Raw genomic sequence first — 11,466 nt, forward strand, 5'->3', positions numbered from 1 at the left:
CTTCCCGCCATGCCCCGCGCGCGGGGCGTTTTCCCGCCTCCCCCTGCCGGAAGTGACGCGCGCCGGCCGGAACTGGCGAGCGGCCTTTCCGGTGTGGCGGCGTGAGGGCGGCGGAGGCGATGCCGACTGGGGATTACGAGTGAGGGGAGGGAACGGCGGGATCGGCGGCGGGAACGGCGGCGGGAACCGGGATTGGGGCTGGGAACCGGGATTGGGGTTTGGAACCGGGATTGGCGGCGGGAGGGGGTTGGGGTGGGCCGGGAGCGGCGAGGGGGGCGTAGCGGGGGCAGCGGGCCTGTGGCTGTGAGGGGGGGAACGGGAACGGGATCGGGAACCGAGAGCTGGGATCGAGAACGGGAACGGGAGCTGGGACTGGGATCGGGAGCTGGGAACGGGAACCGGGATCGCCAGTGGGATCTGGGATCCGGGAGCACGGCCACGGCGGGGGTCGGTCGGGGAGGGATCCCCCGGGTGTGGGGCCCGGGCGGCCCGATCCCGTGTCCCGGGGATCCCGGGGATCCCGATTCGGTGTCCCGGGGGCCCGATCTGGTGTCCCGGGGACCCGATCTGGTGTCCCGGGGGCTTCAGGCGGGGCTGTGGCCGGGAGGGGAAGGGGACGGCGGGGGGAGGGACACTGGGGACACAGGGGCCATGAGGAGGGGACACGGGACACTGAGGGTGGCACAGAGAGGAGACAGAGGAACACTGAGGGTGACACGGAGAGGGGACACTGAGGGTGGCACAGAGAGGGGACACAGGGACACTGAGGGTGGCACCAGGAGGGGACACAGGGACACTGAGGGTGGCACAGAGGGGACACAGGGACAGGACAGGACAGGTGGGTCTGAGGCCGCTCTCTCCCCACAGCTCCAAGCCCAGCTGGGCTGACCAGGTGGAGGAGGAGGGAGGAGAGGATGGTGAGTGACACCTGGGACACCTGTGGGACCTGTCATTGGTGACACTTGTCAGGTGTGGCACCTGTGACACTTGTCAGGGGTGGCACCTGTGTCCTTTGGGACAGAGCCAGGGGCTGGGAAAGGCTGGGGTGACTTGCCCAGGTGAGAGGGGTCACCTGTGCCCAGGTGAGGGGGGTTTCTGGGATACCTGAGCCCCTAGGTGAGGCTGTACCTGGCCCAGGTGAGGCTGTACCTGGCTCAGGTGAGGCTGTACCTGGCCCAGGTGAGGTTTTACCTGGCTCAGGTGACCCCACCTGTCCCCAGACAAGGTCATCACCAGCGAGCTGCTGAAGGACCTGCCCCTGCCCGGGGTCCTGGGAGGCCCCTCCAGCGCTGAGGCCGAGCTGCTCAAGGGAGGTGAGACTGGGACACACCTGGGGACACCTGGGACACACCCAGGACACACCTGTGGGGGTGAAGGATGCACGTGGTGGGGGAGGGACACACCTGGAGACACCTGGGACGCACATGGGGACACCTGGGACACACCTGGGGGATACCTGTGAGACACAGGTGTACCCTGGGCACACCTGGAACACCTGGGACACACCTTGGAGGGGAAGGGGACACACCTGGGGCTCACCTGTGGCTGTCCCCAGGGCCCCTCCCCTCCCCCAAGGAGGTCGTCAATGGCAACATCAAAACCATCACCGAGTACCGCGAGGAGGAGGACGGGCGCAAGGTCAAGGTGGGCACGGGGGGCGCCTGAACCCCAAATTGGGCACCTGAACCCCAAATTTGGCACCTGTGAACCCTGAATTTGGCACCTGAGCTCTGTATTCGGCACCTGAACCCCAAATTTGGCACCTGACCTCTGGATTTGGCACCTCTGACTCCAAATATTTGGCACCTGAACCCCAAATTTGGCATCTATGAACCCCAAATTTGGCATCTGTGAACCCTGAATTTGGCACCTGAGCTCTGTATTCGGCACCTGAACCCCAAATTTGGCACCTGAGCTCCAGATTTGGCACCTGTAACTCCCAAATTTGGCACCTGAGATCCAGATTTGGCACCTGTGACTCCCAAATTTAGCACTGAGATCCAGATTTGGCACCTGAGCTCCAGATTTGGCACCTGTGACTCCCAAATTTGGCACGTGAGCTCCAGATTTGGCACCTCTGAACCCCAAATTTGGCACCTGAGCTCTGGATTTGGCACCTGTCACTCCCAAATTGGGCACCTGAGCTGTGGATTTGGCACCTCTGACCCCAGTTTTTGGCAGCTGAGCCCCAAATTTGGCACCTGAACCCCAAATTTGGCACTTGAGCTCTGTATGTGGCACCTGAACCCCAAATTTGGCACTTGACTTCCAGATTTGGCACCTGAGCTGTGGATTTGGCACCTGAACCCCAAATTTGGCACCTGTGCTCCAGATTTGGCACCTGTGACTCCCAAATTTGGCACTTGGGCTCCATATTTGGCACCTCTGAACCCCAAATTTGGCTTTTTTGGGCTCAGGTGCTCCAGAAATCTCCCAAGTTTGTCACCTGTGGATGCCAAATTTGGGGTTTTCTTTGGATCAGGTGCTTCAAGAACCCCAAAATTGGGTTTATTTTGGGATCAGGTGTTCTGAGAATCCCCAAATTTAGATTTTTGGGATCAGGTCACCCAAGAATCCCCAAATTTGAGTTTTTCTCCCCAATCCTGAATTTTTTCATTCCCAGATCATCCGAACGTTCCGGATCGAGACCCGCAAAGCCTCCAAGGCCGTGGCCCGGCGCAAGGTGAGGGGAGATGGGATTTACCTGGGAATGGGAAAAATGGGATTTACCTGGGAATGGGAAAAATGGGATTTACCTGGGAATGGGGAAATGGGATTTACCTGGGAATGGGAAAAATGGGGTTTCCCTGGGAATGGGGAAATGGGATTTACCTGGGAATGGGAAATATGGGATTTACCTGGGAATGGGAAAAATGGCATTTACCTGGGAATGGGGAAATGGGATTTACCTGGGAATGGGATTTACCTGGGAATGGGAAAAATGGGATTTACCTGGGAATGGGATTTATCTGGGAATGGGGAAATGGCATTTACCTGGGAATGGGGAAATGGCATTTACCTGGGAATAGGATTTACCTGGGAATGGGAAAAATGGGATTTACCTGGGAATGGGATTTATCTGGGAATGGGAAATGGGGTTTACCTGGGAATGGGGAAATGGGATTTACCTGGGAATGGGAAAAATGGGATTTACTTGGAAATGGGAAAAATGGGATTTACCTGGGAATGGGATTTATCTGGGAATGGGGAAATGGCATTTACCTGGGAATGGGGAAATGTGATTTACCTGGGAATGGGATTTACCTGGGAACGGGGAAAAAAATGGGATTTACCTGGAATGGGGAAATTGGATTTACCTGGGAATGGGGAAATGGGATTTACCTGGGAATGGGAGTTGCCTGGGAATGGGGAAATGGGATTTACCTGGGAATGGGATTTACCTGGGAATGGGGAAATAGGATTTACCTGGGAATGGGAAAAATGGGATTTACCTGGGAATGGGATTTACCTGAGGATTTACCTGAGAATGAGATTTATCTAAAAATAGGATTTACCTGGAAATGGGAAAAATGGGATTTACGTGGGAATGGGGGAAAAAATGGGATTTACCTGGAATGGGGAAATTGGATTTACCTGGGAATGGAAAAATGGGATTTATCTGGGAATGGGAAAAATGGGATTTACCTGGGAATGGGGAGATGGGATATACCTGGTAATGGGAAAAATGGGATTTACCTGAAAATAGGATTTACCTGGTAACGAGATTTACCTGAAAATGTTAAAATTGGGATTTTCAGGCTCCTTTTTCCCCATTTTTCCCCCCAGAACTGGAAGAAATTTGGGAATTCCGAGTTCGACGCCCCTGGGCCCAACGTGGCCACGACGACCGTGAGCGACGACGTCTTCATGACCTTCATCACCAGCAAGGAGGTGAGGGACAGGTGGGACAGGTGAGGGACAGGTGAGACAGGTGAGGGTGGTCACAGGTGGGATAGGTGAGAGGAACAGGTGGAGACAGGTGAGACAGGTGGGACAGGTGGGACAGGTGAGAGAGGTGAGACAGGTGAGGGACAGGTGGGACAGGTGAGACACAGGTGGGAGAGGTGAGACAGGTGAGGGACAGGTGGGACAGGTGAGGGACAGGTGGGACAGGTGAGGGATAGGTGGGACAGGTGAGAGAGGTGGAGACAGGTGAGGACAGGTGAGCACAGGTGAGGTGGGGGCAGGTGAGCACAGGTGAGGGACAGGTGGGAACATGTGGGACAGGTGAGAGAGGTGAGGAACAGATGAGACAGGTGTGCTCAGGTGTGTCCATGCCCAGATGTGGGGGCTCAGGTGTGTGTTCAGGTGTGCTCAGATGTGTGCTCAGGCATCCTCAGGTATACTCAGGTGTGTGCTCAGGTGTGTTCAGATGTGCTCAGGTGCGCTCAGGAGTGTCCCCACGTATATCCAGGTGTGTGTTCAGGTATTCCCAGGTGTCCCCAGGTGTGCTTAGGTGTGTTCAGATATGCTGAGGTGTCCCTAGGTGTGCTCAGGTGTGTGTTCAGGTATACCCAGGTGTGCTCAGGTGTGTCACCTGTCCCCCCAGGACCTGAACTGCCAGGAGGGGGAGGATCCTGTTAGGATCCCTAGGTGTGCTCAGGAGTTCCCAGGTGTGCTCAGGTGTGCTCAGGTGTATGTTCAGGTGTTCCCAGGTGTGCTCAGGTGTGTGTTCAGGTATACCCAGGTGTGCTCAGGTGTGTGCTCAGGTGTATGTTCAGGTGTTCCCAGGTGTGCTCAGATGTGTCACCTGTTCCCCAGGACCTGAACTGCCAGGAGGGGGAGGATCCTGTTAGGATCCCTAGGTGTGCTCAGGTGTTCCCAGGTGTGCTCAGGTGTATGTTCAGGTGTTCCCAGGTGTGGTCAGGTGTGTGCTCAGGTATACCCAGGTGTGCTCAGGTGTGTCCCCTGTCCCCCCCAGGACCTGAACTGCCAGGAGGGGGAGGATCCTGTTAGGATCCCCAGGTGTGCTCAGGTGTGTGCTCAGGTGTGTGTTCAGGTGTACCCAGGTGTGCTCAGGTGTGTCACCTGTCCCTTGCAGGACCTGAACTGCCAGGAGGAGGAGGACCCCATGAACAAGCTCAAGGGCCAGAAGATCGTGTCCTGCCGCATCTGCAAGGGCGACCACTGGACCACGCGCTGCCCCTACAAGGACACGCTGGGGCCCATGCAGAAGGAGCTGGCTGAGCAGCTGGGGCTGTCCACGGGGGAGAAGGAGAAACTCCCGGGGGGTAGGGACCCAAATCCCAAATTTTGGGGAATTTTGGGAATTTTTCCCACCTTTTCCCCGTTTTTGTTGCGTTATGTGGCCCCGAGGTCACCATGGTAGCCCCAAGGGTCCCTGTGGTGGCCTCGAGCACAAGGAGCTCCACGGGGGAGAAGGAGAAACTCCCAGGGGGTAGGGACCCGAAATCCCAAATTTTTGGTGAATTTTGGGAATTTTTTCCTGATTTTTCTCCGTTTCTGTGTGATGCTGTGAGTGGTGGTAGCCCCAGTGGTCCCTGTGGTAGCCCCATGCAGAATGAGCAGCTGGGGCTGTCCACGGGGGAGAAGGAGAAACTCCCGGGGGGTAAGGACCCCAAAATCCCAAATTTTGGGGGAATTTTGGGGAATTTTTCCTGCCTTTTTCCGCCTGTCTCACCTGTCACCACCTGTCCTTCACCTCTCTCACCTGTCCCCATTGTCCCCATGTGTCCCATCTGTCCCCACCTGTCTCTCACCTGTCCCACTTGTCCCTCACTTCTCTCACCTGTCCCACCCACTTCTCACCTGTCTCTCACCTGTCCTACCTGTCTCTCACCTGCCTCTCACCTGTCCCCACCTCTTACCTGTCCCTCCTCACATCTCACCTGTCCCTTACTTGTCTCACCTTTCCCTCACCTCTCTCACCTGTCCCACCTGTCCCTCACCTGTCCCACCTGTCCCTCACTTCTCTCACCTGTCCCACCTGTCTCACCTGTTCGACCTGTCCCCCACCTGTCTCACCTGTCCCTCACCTGTCCCACCTGTCCCACCTGTCCCACTGTCCCTGCAGAGCCGGAGCCGGTGGCCGCCCAGGTGAGCAAGACGGGCAAGTACGTCCCGCCCAGCCTGAGGGACGGCGCCAGCCGGCGCGGGGAGTCCATGCAGCCCAACCGCCGGGGTGAGCACCTGGGGGGGAAAAAACACACCTGGGCACACCTGGGGGGGAGAGAAACACACCTGGGGGGAGAGAAACACACCTGGGGGGGAAAAACACACCTGGGGGGGAGAGAAACACACACACCTGGGGGGAGAGAAACACACCTGGGCACACCTGGGGGGGAGAGAAACACACCTGGGGGGGAGAGAAACACACCTGGGCACACCTGGGGGGGTAAAAAATATACCTGGGGGGAAAAACACACCTGGGCACACCTGGGGGGGAGAGAAACACACCTGGGGGGGAAAAACACACCTGGCACACCTGGGAGGGAGAGAAACACACCTGGGGGGGAAAACACACCTGGGGGGGTAAAAAATATACCTGGGGGGAAAAACACACCTGGGGGGGAGGAAAACACACCTGGGGGGAGAGAAACACACCTGGGGGGAGAGAAACACACCTGGGGGGGAGAGAAACACACCTGGGGGGGTAAAAAATATACCTGGGGGGAAAAACACACCTGGGGGGGAGGAAAACACACCTGGGCACACCTGGGGGAGGAAAAACACACCTGGGGGGGAGAAAAACACACTTGGGGGGAGAGAAACACACCTGGGGGAAGAAAAACACACCTGGGGGGGGGTAAAAACACACCTGGGGGGGAAAAAAATATACCTGGGGGGAAAAACACACCTGGGGGGGAGAAAAACACACCTGGAGGGGAGAGAAACACACCTGGGGGGAGAAAAACACACCTGGGGGGAGAGAAACACACCTGGGGGAAGAAAAACACACCTGGGGGGGGTAAAAACACACCTGGGGGGGATAAAAGCACAACTGGGCACACCTGGAGGGAGAAAAAACACACCTGGGCACACCTGGGCACACCTGGAGCACACCTGGGGCCCTTTTGGGCACACTTGGGCACACCTAAGACACACCTGGGATACACCTGGGATATACCTGGGGCCCTTTGGGCACACCTAAGACACACCTGGGGCACACCTGTGACACACCTGGAGCCCTTTGGGCACACCTTGGCACACCTAAGACACACCTGGGATACACCTGGAGCCCTTTTGGCACACCTAAGACACACCTGGGGCACACCTGGGACACACCTGGAGCCCTTTGGGCACACCTGGGACACACCTGGGGCCCTTTTGGCACACCTAAGACACACCTGTGCACACCTGGGGCCCTTTTGGGCACACCTGAGCACACCTGAGCACACCTGATGCCCCCCGTGTGTCCCAGCCGACGACAACGCCACCATCCGCGTCACCAACCTGTCGGAGGACACGCGCGAGACCGACCTGCAGGAGCTGTTCCGCCCCTTCGGCTCCATCTCCCGCATCTACCTGGCCAAGGACAAGACCACGGGCCAGTCCAAGGTCAGAGAACACCTGGGGAACACCTGGGTGCACCTGGGCACACCTGGGATACACCTGGGCACACCTGGGGAACACCTGGGATACACCTGGGGAACACCTGGGTGCACCTGGGGAACACCTGGGATACACCTGGGCACAGCTGGGGGCACCTGGGATACACCTGGGTGCACCTGGGGAACAACAGGGTGCACCTGGGCTCACCTGGGATACACCTGGGCACAGCTGGGTGCACCTGGGGAACACCTGGGTGCACCTGGGATACACCTGGGCACACCTGGGGAACACCTGGGTGCACCTGGGCACACCTGGGCTCAGCCCCACTCCTGCTTTGCCCAATTTCCCAGTTTTTACCCCAATTTCCTGAGCCTTAACCCCATTTTCCCCAGGTTTTTACCCCAATTTCCCCCCATTTTTCCCCATTTCCCCAGATTTCCCCTATTTCCTATTTTCCTGGTTTTCCCCATTTCCCGGTTTCTCATCCCAATTTCCCTGTTTGTTTTTCCCATTTCCCTGTTTGTTTTTTCCCTGTTTGTTTTTTCCCAATTTCCCGGTTTCTCACCCTGTTTTTCCCCATTTCCCAGTTTCTCACCCCGTTTTTCCCCACTTTTCCTAATTTCCCAGTTTCTCACCCTGTTTTTCCCCATTTTTCCCAATTTCCCTGTTTGTATTTTCCCAATTTCCCAGTTTCTCATCCTGTTTTTCCCCATTTTTCCTAATTTCCCAGTTTCTCACCCTGTTTTTCCCCATTTCCCAGTTTCTCACCCCGTTTTTCCCAATTTCCCGGTTTCTCACCCTGGTTTCCCAGTTTCTCACCCCATTTTTCCCAATTTCCCGGTTTCTCACCCTGGTTTCCCAGTTTCTCACCCCATTTTTCCCAATTTCCCGGTTTCTCACCCTGGTTTCCCAGTTTCTCACCCTGTTTTTCCCCATTTCCCAGTTTCTCACCCCGTTTTTCCTAATTTCCCAGTTTCTCACCCCGTTTTTCCCAATTTCCCGGTTTCTCACCCTGGTTTCCCAGTTTCTCACCCCGTTTTTCCCAATTTCCCGGTTTCTCACCCCGGTTTCCCCGTTTGTTTTTCCCAATTTCCCGGTTTCTCACCCCGGTTTCCCCGCAGGGTTTTGCCTTCATCAGCTTCCACCGGCGCGAGGACGCGGCGCGAGCGATCGCGGGCGTGTCGGGCTTCGGCTACGACCACCTGATCCTCAACGTGGAGTGGGCCAAGTACGCACACCTGGGGCACCTGGGAACTCACCTGGGCACACCTGGGGGGTTAAACTCACCTGGGGCACCTGGGAACTCACCTGGGGCACCTGGGGGTTATACACACCTGGGAACTCACCTGGGGGAGTTATACACACCTGGGAACTCACCTGGGGGGTTACACACACCTGGGAACTCACCTGGGCACACCTGGGGGGTTACACACAACTGGGAACTCACCTGGGCACACCTGGGGCACCTGGGAACTCACCTGGGCACACCTGGGGGTTATACACACCTGGGAACTCACCTGGGGGGTTACACACACCTGGGAACTCACCTGGGCACACCTGGGGGGTTACACACAACTGGGAACTCACCTGGGCACACCTGGGGCACCTGGGAACTCACCTGGGGGGTTACACACACCTGGGCACACCCACCTGATCCTCAACGTGGAGTGGGCCAAGTACGGCACACCTGGGGCACCTGGGAACTCACCTGGGCACACCTGGGGGGGTTACACACACCTGGGAACTCACCTGGGGGAGTTATACACACCTGGGAACTCACCTGGGCACACCTGGGGGGGTTACACACACCTGGGAACTCACCTGGGGGAGTTATACACACCTGGGAACTCACCTGGGGGGTTATACACACCTGGGAACTCACCTGGGCACACCTGGGGGGTTACACACACCTGAGAACTCACCTGGGCACACCTGGGGGGTTACACACACCTGGGAACTCACCTGGGCACACCTGGGGGGGTTACACACACCTGGGCACACCCACCTGATCCTCAACGTGGAGTGGGCCAAGTATGGCACACCTGGGGTGTTATACACACCTGGGCACACCTGGGGGAGTTATACACACCTGGGCACACCTGGGGTGTTATACACACCTGGGCACACCTGGGGGGTCACACACACCTGGGCACACCTGGGGGGTCACACACACCTGGGCACACCTGGGGGAGTTATACACACCTGGGAACTCACCTGGGCACACCTGGGGCACCTGGGAACTCACCTGGGGGGTTACACACACCTGGGCACACCCACCTGATCCTCAACGTGGAGTGGGCCAAGTACGGCACACCTGGGGCACCTGGGAACTCACCTGGGCACACCTGGGGGGGTTACACACACCTGGGAACTCACCTGGGGGAGTTATACACACCTGGGAACTCACCTGGGCACACCTGGGGGGGTTACACACACCTGGGAACTCACCTGGGGGAGTTATACACACCTGGGAACTCACCTGGGGGGTTATACACACCTGGGAACTCACCTGGGCACACCTGGGGGGTTACACACACCTGAGAACTCACCTGGGCACACCTGGGGGGTTACACACACCTGGGAACTCACCTGGGCACACCTGGGGGGGTTACACACACCTGGGCACACCCACCTGATCCTCAACGTGGAGTGGGCCAAGTATGGCACACCTGGGGTGTTATACACACCTGGGCACACCTGGGGGAGTTATACACACCTGGGCACACCTGGGGTGTTATACACACCTGGGCACACCTGGGGGGTCACACACACCTGGGCACACCTGGGGGGTCACACACACCTGGGCACACCTGGGGGAGTTATACACACCTGGGAACTCACCTGGGCACACCTGGGGGGTCACACACACCTGGGCACACCTGGGGGTCTCTCCCCTGCCCTGACTCCTCTTCCCCCCCCAGACCCTCCACCAACTGAGCCGCTCCCAGTTCACTCCAGCGGGCGCCGGGATCCCAGTCTGGACCAGTTCAGCACCAGGGAATCCCAGTCTGGACCAGTTCAGCACCAGGGGAATCCCAGTCTGGACCAGTTCAGCACCAGGGGATCCCAGTCTGGGCCAGTTCAGCACCAGGGGATCCCAGTCTGGGCCAGTTCAGCACCAGGGAATCCCAGTCTGGACCAGTTCAGCACCCGGGGATCCCAGTCTGGGCCAGTTCAGCACCAGGGGATCCCAGTCTGGGCCAGTCCAGCACCAGGGGATCCCAGTCTGGACCAGTTCAGCACCAGGGGATCCCAGTCTGGGCCAGTTCAGCACCAGGGGATCCCGGTCTGGCACCAGTGGGCACCAATTCAACACCAGTTCAGCACCAGTGGGTCCCAGTTTGGCACCAGTGGGTCCCAGTCTGGCACCAGTGGGCACCAGTTTGGTCCCAGTTTGGCACTGGTGGGTGCCAGTTCCACACCAGTGGGTCCCAGTTTGGTCCCAGTTTGGATCCATTTCGTCCCAGTTTGGTCCCAGTTTGGATCCATTTCGTCCCAGTTTGGTCCCAGTTTGGTCCCAGTTTGGTCCCAGTTCAATAAAAGCCCCCTGGGATTTTTGGCTCATCCTGATGTTTCCAGCTGGAAAAAAACCCGGAAATTTTGGGTGGGAAAAATGGAAATTTTGGGATTAAAAATGGGGATTTGGGGACTAAAAATGGGGATTTTGGGGTTAAAAATGGGGATTTTTGGATTAAAAACGGGAATTTTTGGGTGGGAAAAATGGGGATTTTGGGATTAAAAATGGGGATTTTGGGGAGGGAAAATGGGAATTTTGGGAGGAAAACCAGGAATTTTGGGAGGGGGAAGTGGGACTTGGGCAGAAAAAAATGGGAATTTGGGGTGGAAAGAGGATTTGGACTGGAAAAATGGGAATTATGGGTAGAAAATTGGAGATTTTGGGTGAGAAAAATGGGATTTATCCTGGAAAAACGAAATTAGGGGTTGGGAAAAAAT

General features: G+C 57.2%; 1 protein-coding gene across 2 annotated transcripts; it reads left to right on the forward strand.

Annotated features, from left to right (window-relative positions):
* Nucleotides 1–35: 35 nt before the first annotated feature.
* On the forward strand, nt 36–10,972 carry EIF3G (eukaryotic translation initiation factor 3 subunit G). 2 transcript variants are annotated; one of them, XM_056510535.1, is made up of 12 exons: nt 57–139; nt 868–917; nt 1,221–1,313; nt 1,556–1,644; nt 2,624–2,683; nt 3,787–3,891; nt 5,042–5,199; nt 5,367–5,398; nt 6,035–6,142; nt 7,382–7,518; nt 8,634–8,740; nt 10,434–10,972. In XM_056510535.1, exons 1-12 carry the CDS (start codon nt 120–122, stop codon nt 10,447–10,449), a joined length of 975 nt encoding a protein of 324 aa, XP_056366510.1. In that variant the 5' UTR covers nt 57–119; the 3' UTR covers nt 10,450–10,972. The 2 variants fall into 2 exon arrangements, with proteins under 2 accessions (XP_056366509.1, XP_056366510.1); XM_056510534.1 differs by lacking the exon at nt 5,367–5,398 and having other exon boundaries at nt 36–139; nt 5,042–5,231.
* The last annotated feature ends 494 nt before the right edge of the window (nt 10,973–11,466 follow it).

The sequence above is a fragment of the Oenanthe melanoleuca genome, chromosome 25, assembly GCF_029582105.1.
Source record: "Oenanthe melanoleuca isolate GR-GAL-2019-014 chromosome 25, OMel1.0, whole genome shotgun sequence".
Lineage (NCBI taxonomy): Eukaryota > Metazoa > Chordata > Aves > Passeriformes > Muscicapidae > Oenanthe > Oenanthe melanoleuca.